Here is a 15,472-nt window from a genome sequence, read left to right on the forward strand (position 1 = left end):
GCCGTACGCGACTCCCGTATGCGACTCCCGCCGGGGGTACTTTTCGGTGTTGTTGTTCTGATGTAGAACTAGTACCTCTGTAACAGTTCTACATCCGTTATTACATCTAGATGTCTACCCATACCTTGCCTCATTCCTGCGTCCCGTCAGCCTGTCCAGGGAGATCCCCGTCGGGGGTCGCTCCCGGGCCTTACACTTACCTTCTAGTCCCGTGTGATACTATTCTAGGCTTGCAGGCAAGTCTAATAGTAATATTCGAGGGCACGACTAATCACAAGTTGGTCTGTCAAGCTGTTCAACATGTACGTGTCTTGTGGAGTGGTGACCTTGCCCTGCTGACCCGGTAAGGACCAGTAGGTGTGGTAGTCTGAGTCACAGCCTCATCGAAGGGTTTTTTAGTTGGTCTGGTTGGTGGAGATGGGGTAGTTCCATTTTTATTTGCTGCATCGATAAGCTTGGTCCGGTCGCTAGTCGTTTTGGCGCGGCTTAGGTCTATAGGTATTGCCAGGGTTAAGGTGCTTCTTTGCAGATCGGGGGATCGGGACCTGAAACAGATACAGATAGATCACGTGACTCTCAGTGAAAGTCGGCGAATTCTAGCGTTCCGAGGTACGACTTATGATGTGGCATGCCGGTAGAAACGCTAGATATCGCCCAAAGATAGCGAAATTGGACGGTTTTACGGGGAAAAAGCGTAGAAAACGCTAAAAATGGCAAAAAGGGGGACATTGGATGATCGCTTGTCCTCGGAACGCCGACCTCGACAACCTTTGCTGACGATGACACTACTTTGTTAGGACATATTGGGATCTGTGGTTACATCGAAGCATCTTTCATCATATCAATTTGAAGACACACACACACATACACGCACTTACCACACCATGTCCTCGCTCAAACAATCCCCTCCGTTCAAGGCAGAACACATCGGATCCCTCCTCCGCCCCTACGAACTCATCAACCAACGATACCTCGTCGCCGACAAACAAGCCTCACCGGAGTCCTTGCTCCCGATCGAACAGGCTTCCATAAGGGACATTGTCAAGCTGCAACAGGAATGCGGGTTCCACGCGGTCACGAATGGAGAGCATTCGAGGCATCAGTTTTGGGGGACTTTTTTTGAGACCCTGGATGGGATGGAAGAGGTCAATTTGAGGGAGGGGGGGTATGATACGAGTATCTTTAGGATGTACGCTCCGGGTGAGTCGCGGGTCGTCGTCGATCGTGGTCGTCGATGCTGAACGGGGTTACTTACATATATACTCCTTGTATCTTTCTGCCATCCCTCTACTTTATACCCCATCCCTTCGTTTTCACCTGACATACCTCTCGTCTACATCTACCTAATCGGTACCTCTCCCCTATACCCTCTCCTCTTTCACCTCTTCTCTACACCCCTCATCTACCACCGCACACCACCCACATCCACCCCCACACCCACCCACACCTACACCCACCCAATCCCAAAACCATAGACGTAAACACCTTCATCCAAGAAAAACACATCCCCAACCAAGTCTGCCTCGCGACCTCGAAAGTCTCGCATAAGGGGAGGTCGACGTTGGTGCCAGAGTATTTGTTTTTGAGATCGGTCCTCTCCTCCTCCGACTCTTCCTTCTCCGATAACTCCACCTCCGATAACTCCGAAATCAAGGGAAACGACACCTCCAAGGCGTTCGATATCAAGCTCACCCTCCCCAGCCCCTCGTGGTACCACCTCCGCTACGCCCCCTCCCGCGCTTACGCCCCCGGTGTCTATGAGAACGACGACGAGTATTTCAAAGATGTTGCAAAGGCGTATCAGAAGGAATTGGGGTTGCTTTATGAGAAGGGGGTGAGGAATGTTCAGGTGGATGATCCTAATTTGGCTTGTGAGTCCGGGTTGGGTCGGGTGGGTTGCGTTGCTTTAGTCCGGGGTCGGGTGAGGGTAGGGGAGAGGGTTGGGGAGAGGAGGTGGGGTGAGGTGGGGTGGGGTGAAGTGGGAGCGGGAGTCAGGGGGTAGAGGGGGTGGATGTCGAGTTGAGTTGAAGTGGAAGACGCTGAAAGCTGACTAGTTTTACCTTCATTTGCATCTTCATCTTCATTTTCACCCGCCTTTTCTTCACTTCCAATCTCACCTTTCACCCCTCGTCTCGGCCTGGCCTATAACTCGGCTCGTCTAATGATCGCCTCGCCCCGACAACAGACTTTTGTTCGGAAGAAATGTTAAAAGGTTGGGCAGAGGATGAATCGAACACGTTGTCCGCGGACGAACAGTTTGATCGGTACTTGAGGTTTTATAACGAGTGTTTCAAGGTGAGCGGCCTTCTTCGCTCTCGAACGCACACGCAGGAACAGGGTGTAGTTGGTCCTATACACGCGTAGAACAGATGTACTGACTCCAACCTTTTTCCACTTTCCAACCCCCCGTCCCCGTCTCTTCACAGCGCCCGGCCGATATGCACCTAGGGATTCATCTCTGCCGAGGCAACTACATGGGATCCCGTCATTTCTCTTCAGGAGCGTACGACAAGATCGCTCTCTCCCTCTTTACCCACTTGGACGCCGACACGTTTTACTTGGAATACGATACCCCGCGAGCCGGGGGTTTTGAGCCCCTGCAGTATTTGCCGGAGGGGAAGAATGTGGTTTTGGGGGTCGTTACTAGCAAGTTCCCAGAGTTGGAAGATCAGAAGGAGATGGTAGAGAGGATTTATAGCGCGGCGGACGAGGTGGTCAAGGGACGAGGTGGGCGGTGCACGAGGGAGGACGCGTTGAAGCAGCTGAGCGTCAGTCCGCAATGCGGGTTCGCCAGTCATGCAGAGGTGAGCTACGGGCCCGGCTTGCATCTCTCGAGAGCGGTCCGCGTTTATTATTGCCGACGCTTTCAATCTTCATCCTCCGCAGGGCAACTCGTTGACTCGAGAAGACATGATCAACAAGCTCAAGCTCGTCCGGGCCATCGCCGACGAGGTCTGGCCGGGACAGGCATAGAGAAACTGTTGACCGCTGTCATGATCGGGTGTTCGCTATCTCTCGGGCTGTTGGCGATATAATGAGGTTCTCAATGCGGTATTAATCAGGCGGCCTGGCTCCACGTACGGTGCGCTGTTCTATATACGAGGTCTTCAAAAGCTCTACATGTAACGGAGAGAATATTGGGATACAGTAGGATGGGAGGAATCGAAGCGTTCGATAACGTCATTATTCGATCTAATGATCTTCTTGTTCTACCACGGTGTCGTGATGATCTTTTTGGGTGCGAGCTCGATCATCTTGTCGATGATCTCGGCAATCTTGAAGGGCTTGCCGACAAAGCCGTCCATACCGGCTGAGAAGAAGAACACGAGGGAGACGTTAGCATGGCAGGAGCGAGCAATCGATCGGAAAGCAGCGGCGGCGTACCCTCCATCATCTAGGAATTGAAAGAGATATGAGCTTGAACGTGCGGATGTCGCATACACTGGCGAGCCTGCTCACCTTGGCGACCTGTCCTGCACGGACGTTTGCCGACACTCCTATGATCGGTGCCCAGCCTGGTGACCCGACAACCAAAGTATTAAGCAACAGATCGCGTCTCCGGTAAAACACGAGCTCACCCTTCATTATGCCGGCCTTGTGCATGGCGCGTAGCTCTCGTGTACTATCTAGTCCGTCTGTGGGCGGATGGATAGATGCTGAGTGATAGCTCATCGCTTATTTCGATAGTCCACAAGTCTCACCCTTGTTCGGCATCTCGACATCCATTCTGTATTGGCCGAACCAGTGTCAGCAAACTCGCACAGCAGTGATGCTGAACGCGAAACGTACAAGATGCAGTCGAGCGTGACTCCGTTGGGATCGACCCATATCGACTTGTTGACCTGCTCGATCGCCTGTACACCGTCATCCGCCCTGAGCCCTCACAGCTATTAGCTGAGATCTAGTGGAGACCCGGACCCGCTTTCACTAACGTGGTGACGATATAACCCGCCCTCTTTAGCTGCTTGACGACCAGCCGCTGATTGATCTTGTTATCCCTGTCATTTCGCGCCGAGCATATCAACCAAGGAATTCGGGAATCCGACCAGGAATCAATTACGCCCGACTCACTCGACGACCAAGACGAACTTGGGCAGCGTCTCTGGAGCTGGTGCATTCTCTTCTACTTTCATGGGCTGAGGCGTCAAACCGATCCTCCGCGGGAGTTCACTCTCTATGAGCGAGACATCCGGCTGTGCGGCATCTGAAATACTGAGTTTGAGCGGCTGTCGGCATTCGATGAAAAATTTGAACGTCGACCCCTTTCCAGGCTCAGACTCGGCACAGATGGCCCCTAGCGACGCATATTGTTTGTCAGCGCAACTGTCTCGAAAGGTGATCGAGCATGTAGGCTCACCTCCCATCAAGGTCGTTAGACGTTTGCAGATGAACAGGCCCTGGAGGATGAACATGTCTGGTCAGAGAACGGGCGATGTGGACAGAGTGAACCGGGCACTAACCAAACCTGAGCCGCCGGCCTTGATTGAAAAGACCGGCTCGATCTGCGTAAACCGCTGGAAGAGCCGGCCCAGCGCTGAAGATTCCATTCCGGGTCCAGTATCGGTGACGCTGATGCTCAGGAAGAGCCGTCGATAGCCATCCTGCTCGAGATGTTCGAGCGACTTGCAAGAGCCGTGTTCCAGGTTCCAACTCGGCGCTTCGAGACTGGCGTCGAGGACGATGTCTATCCGTGGCGACTCGCTAGCCCCAGTATATTTGATGGCATTGCTCAAGAGGTTGATGATCTAGGCCACCGATCCAGGAAGGTTTAGCCGTGTGAATCCCCTGGCTCGGCCCTAAGCGCTACTCACGATCTGCTGCGTTCGGGCAGGGTCGAGCACAGCCTCGTCGATCTCGAGCGATTCGTATTCTTGACCGAGTGACAGGTTACACTGTATACCCTCGACGGCAAATTCGGCCCGGAAGGTCAAGAGGACCTCGCGTATGCATTGCACGGGTTGACAAAGGCGAGGTGATATTTGCAAGAGGTCACTGTCTGAACCACGCGTCATGGTTGTGTTCGTCAGCCTAATCGCCTGGCTGGCGATAACAAAGCGACAAAGCGAAGTCGGCGACCCACCGAGCTTTGAGAGTGACAACACGTCGTCGATGAGACGACGCATGTGTGCGCAACTGTAAAGCGAATCGTGCGAGGCTGTTAGTCGATTGGACAGAGCAAATCCTACACACGGAACCTACCTGATATTTAGACACTCGATATCGTGTACAATCTCCCTGAGCGGTTCAGCCGTGTGCGGAGAGTAGAGAACAAGCTCCCTCAACCTTTGAGGCACGTTGTCCAGCGTTAGATCGATGGCACCAAGCGGGTTCCGGAGCTGATCGCAGGCAGCGTCTTTTAGCTCATTTTTCAATACGCGCCAGACCGTCCGACCCTCACCTCGTGCGAGATCATGTCGATAAAGTATTCCTGTCGCTGCTGCAGATGCTCGGCGTCCGAGGTCCGCTGTAGCAAGAGTCCTTCCCTGGCCTTTCTCTCGGCGCTGGCTTGTAACGCTTGCAATCGCTCCGCCTCGGACTGGATGGCGGCGAGTCGGGCGCTCAAGGCGTTGCCCATCGTGTCAATGTATTCGGCTGGAAACAGGTTCAGCGTCAAATGCGGAATGTACTCGCTCGATCGACTTACTGTAGGCTTGATCGTAAGGGAGCATGGGCTGTGTTGATCAGAGCAGCCGAGATCAGGACCGACGACCACGATACAAAATGTCAAAAGACCGGTACTCGCGTTCAGCTCGAGGACGAGCAAGACCAGCCCGAGCCTATTGTCACCTCGACTCAGAGGAATCTACAAACCCACATTCAATGCCTTGTCAGTCAACCCGTTTGTAAGTTGCCCCTACTATCACGTACGATGACCATTGGCGGTACGACCGCGTCCACCACTCCATCCCCCTGCGCCTTGTTCCTAGCCTCTACGAACCCTTCGGGCAGATGACTCGCCATCATCGTCCTCAACACCTCGTCCACCTGATCGTGAAAGCTCGACCTCGATCCGTCCTTGGTCGCGCACTGCCAATACCCATCTTCGACCTCGAGCAGGGGGATAGACTGAGCCGCCTCGAGCAAGGGTAATACCTTGCCCTGATTGCTCATCAGATCCAACGAGGGCGACCCGGGTTGAACCCCCTCGGCCTCGAGCCCGGGGATGGGAACCTCGACCATGTACACGTACGCGCTGGAGACGTCCCGAGAGTTGGTACACATGGCCGCGGCTGCCGCCTTGCAGACCTCGGTTGTGGTTTGAGATCCGTTGACTTGGACGATGAGTTCGTGCAAGGATCGAATGCGACGGGCGTTGATGACCTGTTCGGTCTGGTCGGCGAGGATACAGGTCACTCCCGCGATCGAACCGTTCTGTTCGCGGATGGGAAAGTAGTCGAGGGTCATCCAGTATTCTGTCAATTCCCCCAGCGTTATACAATACAAAGAAGAAACCGAAAGAAGCAGACAGAATGAGCACGGGACTGTCTTGTATTGCCAATGCGATCCCCCGCGCTTGACGACTCACCCAACATCTTGCCATCTTTAGGTAACGCCAAAAACCTCGTCGGCGCATGATAAGTATGCCCATCGATCGCCTCGTCCAAGACCGAAGCCAAGCTCTCCATCGACTATGTTTTTCCACACATGTATATAACCGATATCAGCCTCCCTCGTAGTATAGACTTGTCCCTAAATCGAGATTGAGATTGAAACTCCGTCTCATCCCGGACTGACCGGAGCGAACGTGACCCGGATGTCCGACCCGAGAGCTTGGGAAGACCCGCCGAGCATCAACCTCGAGTATTCCAGGTTACTGACCAAGGGAAGACGTTCGGCAATATCAACCTTAATTAGCGACTCCACCCCGAGATCGGATCCCGATATTGATATTGATATTTCGAGACACGACACGGATACTTTACCTACAAGATGGCCGTCCAACTAGGACCCCAGATCAACAACGTCGGCTGAGGAGACGCCAACACGGCCTCGACGGTGCTCTTCAAGACCACTCCCCACCTCCCCACAGGCCCGAGGACGTGTTTCCCCCAATCTACCTGCTCGAAAGCGGAGTAGTGAGCCAGGTGGGCTTGACGTTCAGACTCGGATTTGAAGTAGGGGTTCGTTTGGACTTCTTCGACGCTGAGGAACTTGCGGGGGAGCGTTCGAGGGGTAGGACGTTTGTGACTTTGAGCGAATTCGGGAGGGCCTGAGCGGGTTCGACGTCGAAGTGGGGTGTGGGAGGTGAGGGGTTTAGGAGGGGTGGAGAGTCGGCCTGAGGATCCGCCGTTTGGATTGTGGTTGTTTCCTCCGGAGAGCAAGCCTGCGCCCAGAGGTTGAGCTTCGACCCCGATCAATTGGGAGGTTATGACCACGCATCGAAACTCTGCCAGGGCCTGCGAAGTGAAGGTATACGTCGAGATCTGTCCGTTCTGGAGCACTTGGACCCGTTCGAAGGTCACCGCCGTGGCTTCCCCCAAATCGGTATACCGGCACCGTTCGGTGAAAGAGTAGATGAGGTCGTCAGTGAACAGACGGTTCCTGTACACCAGCCCGCCGAGTAAGCCAGGTTGTGATTGTTGGAATACGCCGGCGGGGGAGGTTAGGACGTCGATGTAGGATGACATGGGGGGGAGTTCGTGTCGACTGCTGGTTATCGAATCGTAAGTACCCCCTCCCGTCCCGCCGCTGTTCACAGACTCGGTCGTGGGCATCGTGGTGTGCGTGTATCGGTGCCCTCGAGACCTGCTCTCCTGGAAAGGGTTGATAGTCCAGAGAGGTTGCTTATGTGTGTAGGAAGATGATACTGCGGGATGATATTCGATCGGGATACGTTGGTTGGTACGGGCACAAATGTCGTGGATTCGTCAAATAAAGTTCTGAAGGGGGGAAAAGGACCCGTCGTCGTCGGATCTCTAATTATAATAATGAATTCAAGTCCATCACACTTGCTATTACTGCTCAGGGTCGACAGGCAGCTACAATCGGGCCATGTGATTCCCTCGAGTCTACCCACGCTGACTCGTGTCGACGAGACAGTATGGGATATATACGCCCTTATGGGCTCGCTCTTTTTCTTCGCCTTTTGAAGCCGAGAAACAACTTGAGTAAGATGTGTTATATTCTATTCAACCCTGAGCATCATCCTTGTCATTATCAGAGTCTCGATGCTGCATGCCAAGTATCTGTACGCTCCCGATGTGAATGATCGCTCCATACAGGCAGGGGCGCTCACCTTTCACCAACAAGCTGGTCGTCAATACTTGCGGCGTAAATCACAGAGGTGCTACAGTACCTGGGTCTACCCCTGAAGCGGATCATATAATCACCTCTTTGCCGTCCTCAGAGATACCAGATACGCTCGAGCGCCAATGACCGGCTCTACTCGGACACGGTCTTTGTGTTGTGATGCCAATTGAGATACATTGGGACAGAACTTGGGGTGCATTGGTCGACTCTCTGACCGCCCTACACGACTGGTCTTGTATCAACATTCAACCTGGCCTTTCAGTCAAGAAGGTTCCATCACCATCAAAGCGATAAGACCCGTCTGCTAGGATTTGTAAGGCCCGTTTGGCCTGAAGCTCTCTCTCGCTCAAGAACACTTGCTTGTCAAAAAGCTGGGCCTAGGCAGTAGGCAGTACGAAGAAGCCGCACAGCGCAGCAACCCCAAAGTGACCAGATTTGTTCTGGCAATGTAGAGAGCGCTTTCCTTACACATGGGATATGCGTTCGGGTGGATTGCCTCTTCTCTCCGGAATGCCCAGAACAAGCCTTTCGGCTGGCCCTGCAAAGCTGTGCCTCTACAGATGGATCTTGGGCAGAGTCATCTCAAACACGCTCTGCGCGATTCTTGTTGGGATTACCAGGCATACAACAGAGCGTGGTAGGCAAGATTTGGGAGGATCGACCAAGCCCAGATTTTCTCAGGGATCGATGCAGACCCCACGCTTATTGCCCAGGCCTACGCTCCGCTTCCGAGTTATTTGAGTGCTTTGTCAATTGTTCAGTGTTACAAATATGTCTGAAGATGCCAAGCAAAGGCATTGCAGTGTTGTATCCCATGTTGTGAAGGGGACCCAGTCAAGGCAGAATATACATAAGCCGAATCACAAAGATGACTTGCCAGGGAATACGGAAAGGTCCCTTTGAGCGCATAGCCTCGAGGTCAAGCGCAGATCTAGCTTGCGCAGATGTCGCCTCCTAGCCCATAAAGGCGACGGTACACAGGACGACTCCAGGCGCCATATGCTGCCTGCTCATCTGGTCGTGTCTGACGGTATTTTATGCCATGCATGATCCGTAAACATCGTTTCAAATGCGCAGACCCCTAAGAATACAAGTATCGTTCTCGCAGATCGTCCGGAACGGAGCTGATTAGCACCTCTTACCTGATCCGTCTCCCAGCATTTCCCCCCTGACCGACGACCCAACTGCGTTTGCCGGTCATCCCAACCTTCGAGTCCCTGTCCTCTGCTCTTTCAGGCGACTGTAACGGCACTCCCATCCAAGTTCCGAATTGCAATTCGCTAGTTGACCATCTTTGCCGCGTAGGTCAAGGGTCTCCCGTATCACTGACATGTGGCTCACACGTACTGCCAGCTCGGGACCATGACCTCGCTCCGCGGCCAAAACTCGACGGAGAACTCGTCCCCTTTCTCGCTACCAGCACCAGGACGTCGAAGCGTCATAGTATGGTTGCGCTGGTAATCGTCCATCGACCCGAAGGAATACCGCGACCAGGTGAGGATATCCCCTACTCGACAGCCTGCTTGATAGGCGTTCGAGTCGGGTCTGACAGAGGAGATGACGATGTCGCCATGCCGGTCCGTGGTCGTAGTATACCCAGCGTCGTATCGACGTTGATCCTCTCGGAGGACGGTGACGCCGCTGCCAACGAGGTCGGATGGAGGAGGGACGATCCAATTACCTGCCGACATGTTCATATAGAGGTTCATCGCCTCGTCGATATCGATATCGGTATGATCGGCAAGGATGCGGAAGAGATCATCGAACGTGTAGGTCTCGCCAGCGAACCTTCTCCGCACCATCTCGTTCACAGGACCACGTAGGCCCTTGCTCTCGTAGCCTACCGAGTCGATCGATTCCCGTCGGATCATGGCGTCCAAGTGCAAAAGATAGAGCACACCCCGGTAGTAAGGCAATCGCTGCGCGTGGGTGTTCGTCCAAGCGTCTCGTGTACACTCGACCGAGGTCAGTGCGATAGCGGGAGAGGTGTAGTAGGCGGACAAGATGTCGTTCATCTGTCCGATGAATTTGGAGCGGGAGATCAAGCCGGTCTCGTAGGGAAGGACGGCTTGGTAATAGGTCGCGATCCCTGGGTTGCCACGGGTGTCAAGTCGATGTCGTTGAGGTAGTGTGGTCGCGAGGGAAAACATGACGATGGATGAATGGATCAATGACATGGGGTCTTTTCTTTAGTGTACAGGCAACATGACATCTTCCCCTGACAAGGGCTGTCACACGGGATCTACACCTCCCACTCACCTTCTTCGAACCACGTCGTATTGGCACCTTCTTGATCCCCGGGAGGTCCTTGTATGCTGGGCCAATTGTGCGCCATCTCGTGTGAGACCAAGAAATACAGATCGTCCTCCCGACTCTCTTTTTTGTCCCTCTCCCTCTCTGTTTCCTTATCACCCTTATCACCCTCACTACTGTCATCATCACCATCACCATCATCATCACCATCATCGCTAAGATCTCGTCCGATCCGTACCCCACGGTCCCACTCGATCAGGAAACTCCATACGAAAGCCGTCCCCCCGAACCCTCTTGGGGATTCACGGAGGAAGACCCGGTACGTATCGCTAGGCTGATCAAAGTAATCTTTCATGGCCGGATATAATCGAGCGATCTCTCTGGAGAGCCTCTCGGGGTCAGGGAGGAAGTGAGAAGGCGGCGGGGTGAGGTAGTAGAAACCGTACCCGGGGAGGGAGGGGGAGGTGTGAGAGCGGATCGAGGGGCCGACCATGTAGACGGAGTTGACCAGGGTCTCCATCCGCCCTCTATAGCGAACGTGGGTGCCCTCACCAAACGTCCAGACAGTGGATGTGTTGGTACCAGGAGGAGCGCCGGTGAGGTCCCATCGTACGTCGAGGTCGTAGACGATAGGCTCGTTCGAGTCCGAGTCCGAGTCCGAGTCCGAGTCCGAGTCCAAGGGCAAGAGAGTGGGTTCGAGCACGGTGGGGATGAAGACGTTGCCGCTGCCTATTAACCCGCCGTCGTTTTCCCGGAAATCGATCCTAGGTCCCGGAGGGGTCGCTTTAGTCGTCTTCCTAGGAAAGACGGTAAAGCCTAATCTCACGGCCCCTACGGTCTCTCGGAGGGGATACCATACCCGGGTCATCCCCACCGGATCGTCAACGTAGACCAGACCCAGTTCGCCTAGATCGTCTTGAGAACGGATGGCTTGGTCGCCGGTATGATTCATACTAGGTACCCGGCCGCTCTCGGTGACCAGACGTAGCATGGGTTCGTCTGCCAGGAAGTGTCTGCCGGTGATGGTCATCGTCGTCTCGATCTGGGTGGCAACATCGTGGTCGGTCCATCGTGGAGCGAGTTTGAGCTGGATCGAGGGTCTTGTGATTCCCACCACCTCGTGATGGTCGGTCAAGGTGCCGGTGGTGATCCAACGTAAGATGAAAGCAAGCAGAAAGCCGAGGTTGAGATCGAAGGGCGAGTACATCCTGGTTTGAACGTCGGCGGAACGCGGTAGACATGTAGGTCAATTCACAGCCGTTGGTGCTGGATCATCCCGGGTCGATGTCCATCCTATTATATCGTCTCTCGATCGACCAAGTACAACGGCTCCCCATGAAGTGAACAGCTCGGAGGGGGGGGGGGGGGGGGGGGGGGGGTAATCCCTGGCCCCTGATGCATGAGCGTATGAGCCTCCGTCTAGGCTATTTCGGGGGATGTGTACCGCATTGACCGGGTGCTTCGTATCGTATCATCGTCGCTCCTCGGTCCTCGGCCTAGACAATGCCTCGATTACAATAGAACCCCACTGAGAAAGCCGAAACTGCAGGTGACGCCATTTTGAACTACAAGAGTCATATCATCACCGCCCTCAAGTCCGTCGTCACTCGTCGGTACTCCAACTGGGACTGGATTAAATCCTATTCCACGACGTCTGGTTCGAACAAAACTCTCTACAAAAACCCATTCAGCCGTCAGCTTGCTGTTCAGGTTCGAGTGAACATAAGCAAACCCACTTACGTCATTCGGAATCTCCGTGACGACACCAAGTACCGCTGCATCAGCAAGTTCTTTGGAGAACTGTTTGTAAAGTTGGTCTTTACAAGATTTGACAGCCAGAGGCGAAGCCGAAACGACTACTGGTATGATGTCGATCCTACACGAACCTTGCAACTGGTAGAAAGTCTAGGGGTGTACGATAGAAGCCAATTCAGGTGATCCTCGGAGATGTCCAAACACACTCATTTGATTGATCGTTAGGCATCGAAAAGGCTCCTAGAAAGACCGGCTCAAGAATGTGTATGCCTGTGGCCTGTGATCCTGTGAGGACATATTATCATTGGGGAGTTGTGTAAAAACATATTCGTGTGTCCTGCCTGTATCAAGCGTCGTAAGATTTCGCTTACGGAACACAGGCTCGCGATGATCTCCTCATGCATTAACATTCACCCCTGAACTCCTTCCTGAGCGCTTCTAATTCTAAACATGTTGGTTGTTTTGCGATCTGCCAGTCACCATCCACATCATCGAGATCCATCATCTATCCTCAGTTTACGTTGCGTAGGAGCGAGTTCTACTGCCTCAATGGGGTTACGAGCCCCAGACCCGGCATATATGCATATATCGAACCGGCACGTAGATTTTCCATAATGACATAGCTCAGCTACTGCTGGCAATCTCGCTCATCCCGGCTGCTCGTTCCCCCGGTCCGGTGTACATGTCTTCATCCCCAGACATATCTCGTTCGCATTTACCGCACATCGACGATCCTGACCGCCTCATCCGCCTTTAGAGCGCTCTCCATCTCGCTCGTCATCTCCCTGACCACGTCCACACCCAACGTGACCACCTTCATCAACTCTTCCACTCCTAACGGGTTCCCACCGGCTTTGGAGAGCACGCAGAGTTCTCGCTGGGCGTTCAGCGTTAGGGTGAGGGTTCCTGAAGCGATTTGAGACTCTTGTGATGTGGGATCGAGCAGGAGGAGGTTGCTGGATAAGATGGGGACGAGCCGGGGAGGATGGTGAGAAATGATTGCTTTAACCCTGATACACGAGGAAATCAGGAACGATGGGGGCTCACCCTTCCAAATAAGCAAACGTCACGCAGAGCGGGGTGTGGTGGATCGATAATGGAACCGGTGCCCTCTCATCCGTCGGATACTGTCGTTGCCGCCGGTCGCCAAGTAGTTTGGAAGAGCAGATCGAAATCAGCTCTCTGCAGGCAGGCGGGCCATATACCATACGAAGACGACGACAACGACGACGACGACGACGACGGAGGACGACCCTGCACTGGTCATCGGACAATCGGACTCACCACCTTCCAGATCGCTGCCATCCCATCATCCCGATCCAACCTTTCCACCTCGGGCCGCCGGAAATGCCTCAAGGCCGTCATCCCCGCCAGACAGCCCGCGTCGATCAGATTACCGTCCGAGGAGAGAAAGTGGATGTGCAGCTTGATGTGCCAGACCTGAGGGTCGGTCGTTTCCGAGCGTGATCGTCGAGGTGGGGGTATGTGTCGGGTGACGAGATCAAGGTAAAGACGGTTACCATCGAGAAGAGAGGAGGGGGGTATGAAGAGGAAGAGCGGGGTAAGGGAGGTTGGGGATACGTCAGAATGTCATCGTATGCCGATCCGATAGAATGACGAGGAGAGATGTGAAGAAAGTCCCCGGGGGATATAGCATTCCGAAAGAGAAACATGAGAGAAATATCGTGTATCAGCACGCATCCCAAGGGACACCGAGGTCAAGATGAGGTGCAAAGCTATCGGTCTCCACATCTCAAGAGCGAGTGATGTAGCATAAAAGCCGTAACTCTAATGGAATGGGAGAGAGTCGGAAAAGACGGGAAGCGAAGGGAGGAAAGGCCCGGAACGTACCTTCTCCCCAGCGACCACACACAACGCCTCCCGATCCACCGCTTCGCTACGCCTGATGGCCTTTTCCAGCAGTCGGGTGAGGATCACTTCTTCTTCGGTCGTCCTGTATTGCGTCCATTTCCCCGTCATTCCCCGTCGTTTCCCCGTTCGTAGGTGCGGGTGTGTACGCCAGTACGAGTGCGAGTGGGGGTTATACGTGTGAGGTGATTGTGGTGGTGGTGGTGGTGGTGGTGGTGGTGGTTGAGGTTGTGGTTGTGAAAGCAGTGCGAAAGTGAAAAGAAGGTGGAAAAAAAAAGAGAGAGCGACGGATTGATCGTCCATCTCAGCCAACTCTTTCACTTTTGTACAGTGACCGCCGAGAGATCTAGAGTCAACGCTAGGACTGACCTTCCTTCCCCATGAAAAGCTTCGCCAGCCAAAGGCCCGATCTCGCTGGTGATGCTCAACAACCCCTCGAAAGGTCGATCCGTACGTGGGTTCGTCAACTCTGCCGATACCCTCGCCAACACCCTCGTCTTGCCCAGCGAAACCTCGACCCGTCCCAGGCCTGATACCGACGTCTCCTCCGGATCGGGGAACTGGATGAGCAGTCGACGGCGTTCGAGAGGTTTGCGGCCGTCCAGACGGTGACCCTTCTCCAGCGCGGCTTGGACGAAAGATCTGTTGATCGTAGGTACTGGGATATCTCGGGGCATGTTAGGGATGAGGGATGTCGAATGTCGAGTGGGTTCAGGGTCGAGAGCTTTCGAAGGGAGTTATCGTCAAGATACGAGATGATCGTCGTCGTTGCGAGATGTTGTAGTCAACAAGCGGCAAGGAGATGTACAACAGCTACAACAGGCCGAGAGGGAACAGAACGTGCATGCAACCTTGATATGAAGATGAAGAACAACCTCGAGAAAGCAAAAAAAATAATAGATGGAAGTCAATGAGGGGCAGCGCGCCACAGCTCTGCAGTTTGGCCAAAATGGGTGTCCAGAGTCGGAGTCGAACGCGAGAGAGAACGGCACTAAGAACCGCTGCACAGTTAAAGTCGAATTCAAACATGGCGCGTCCTGTCGTAACCGTTGGACTATTCGCGGTGTCGTTGCAAATAAAAGGCTACTCTCAACATCAACTGCAAATAGCAGCGGACTTGACGCTGGTCCTGATGTCCGCGAAGACGGGGCCACGCCACGCGGCATCGGATCCGAGCACGTGCTTTATGTCTCGGATTCGCTACGCCCGGATTCCAGTTAGTTACCATGCCGTAATAGTGCACTTGACGTAAGATCTCATCTGGTGGCGGCAACTATTACTACCCTGGCGGTAAAAATATAGCGTTTTTGAGAAAACGCGTCGGAAGCGGCACAATTATAGCGGA

The 15,472-nt window shown here is 53.9% G+C and overlaps 4 protein-coding genes across 4 annotated transcripts; 1 reads left to right on the forward strand and 3 right to left on the reverse strand.

The window, feature by feature from the left end:
* Positions 1-641: 641 nt before the first annotated feature.
* Positions 642-3,063, forward strand: HD553DRAFT_90847 (uncharacterized protein). Its single transcript, XM_046184583.1, has 5 exons — positions 642-1,200; positions 1,476-1,871; positions 2,186-2,295; positions 2,427-2,804; positions 2,887-3,063. The coding sequence occupies exons 1-5, from the start codon at positions 885-887 to the stop codon at positions 2,971-2,973; spliced, it is 1,287 nt and encodes a 428-aa protein (XP_046034613.1). The 5' UTR covers positions 642-884; the 3' UTR covers positions 2,974-3,063.
* HD553DRAFT_316265 (uncharacterized protein) lies at positions 2,783-6,630 on the reverse strand. The gene is made up of 18 exons (XM_046180598.1): positions 6,527-6,630; positions 5,869-6,413; positions 5,744-5,803; positions 5,645-5,672; positions 5,399-5,592; positions 5,200-5,336; positions 5,081-5,133; positions 4,812-4,996; positions 4,461-4,745; positions 4,358-4,397; positions 4,072-4,294; positions 3,933-3,998; positions 3,790-3,873; positions 3,702-3,727; positions 3,579-3,635; positions 3,460-3,515; positions 3,385-3,394; positions 2,783-3,310 (listed from the first exon to the last, which is right to left on the reverse strand). The coding sequence occupies exons 1-18, from the start codon at positions 6,624-6,626 to the stop codon at positions 3,210-3,212; spliced, it is 2,250 nt and encodes a 749-aa protein (XP_046034614.1). The 5' UTR covers positions 6,627-6,630; the 3' UTR covers positions 2,783-3,209.
* Positions 6,631-9,291: 2,661 nt separating this feature from the next.
* On the reverse strand, positions 9,292-11,844 carry HD553DRAFT_316268 (uncharacterized protein). The gene is made up of 2 exons (XM_046180599.1): positions 10,510-11,844; positions 9,292-10,339 (listed from the first exon to the last, which is right to left on the reverse strand). The coding sequence occupies exons 1-2, from the start codon at positions 11,708-11,710 to the stop codon at positions 9,588-9,590; spliced, it is 1,953 nt and encodes a 650-aa protein (XP_046034615.1). The 5' UTR covers positions 11,711-11,844; the 3' UTR covers positions 9,292-9,587.
* Positions 11,845-12,710: 866 nt separating this feature from the next.
* HD553DRAFT_316270 (ribosomal protein S5 domain 2-type protein) lies at positions 12,711-14,992 on the reverse strand. The gene is made up of 5 exons (XM_046180600.1): positions 14,497-14,992; positions 14,110-14,212; positions 13,543-13,698; positions 13,306-13,385; positions 12,711-13,214 (listed from the first exon to the last, which is right to left on the reverse strand). The coding sequence occupies exons 1-5, from the start codon at positions 14,802-14,804 to the stop codon at positions 12,974-12,976; spliced, it is 888 nt and encodes a 295-aa protein (XP_046034616.1). The 5' UTR covers positions 14,805-14,992; the 3' UTR covers positions 12,711-12,973.
* Between the last annotated feature and the right edge of the window lie 480 nt (positions 14,993-15,472).

Source organism: Filobasidium floriforme (assembly GCF_021052385.1).
Source record: "Filobasidium floriforme strain CBS 6241 chromosome Unknown HD553scaffold_19, whole genome shotgun sequence".
In the NCBI taxonomy this organism is placed as follows: domain Eukaryota; kingdom Fungi; phylum Basidiomycota; class Tremellomycetes; order Filobasidiales; family Filobasidiaceae; genus Filobasidium; species Filobasidium floriforme.

Coding starts and splice junctions, on each gene's coding strand:
- HD553DRAFT_90847 (XM_046184583.1), top strand. CDS start 885: ATGTCCTCGCTCAAACAATCCCCTCCGTTCAAGGCAGAACACATCGGA. Junction 1,201..1,475: donor CTTTAGGATGTACGCTCCGG/GTGAGTCGCGGG, acceptor CCAAAACCATAG/ACGTAAACACCTTCATCCAA. Junction 2,805..2,886: donor GGTTCGCCAGTCATGCAGAG/GTGAGCTACGGG, acceptor CATCCTCCGCAG/GGCAACTCGTTGACTCGAGA.
- HD553DRAFT_316265 (XM_046180598.1), bottom strand. CDS start 6,626: ATGGAGAGCTTGGCTTCGGTCTTGGACGAGGCGATCGATGGGCATACT. Junction 3,728..3,789: donor GTCACGCTCGACTGCATCTT/GTACGTTTCGCG, acceptor CGGCCAATACAG/AATGGATGTCGAGATGCCGA. Junction 3,636..3,701: donor TGTCGAGATGCCGAACAAGG/GTGAGACTTGTG, acceptor ATCCGCCCACAG/ACGGACTAGATAGTACACGA.
- HD553DRAFT_316268 (XM_046180599.1), bottom strand. CDS start 11,710: ATGTACTCGCCCTTCGATCTCAACCTCGGCTTTCTGCTTGCTTTCATC. Junction 10,340..10,509: donor TACGACGTGGTTCGAAGAAG/GTGAGTGGGAGG, acceptor GTGGCAACCCAG/GGATCGCGACCTATTACCAA.
- HD553DRAFT_316270 (XM_046180600.1), bottom strand. CDS start 14,804: ATGCCCCGAGATATCCCAGTACCTACGATCAACAGATCTTTCGTCCAA. Junction 14,213..14,496: donor GCTTTTCATGGGGAAGGAAG/GTCAGTCCTAGC, acceptor GACGCAATACAG/GACGACCGAAGAAGAAGTGA. Junction 13,386..13,542: donor TGGCAGCGATCTGGAAGGTG/GTGAGTCCGATT, acceptor CGGCAACGACAG/TATCCGACGGATGAGAGGGC.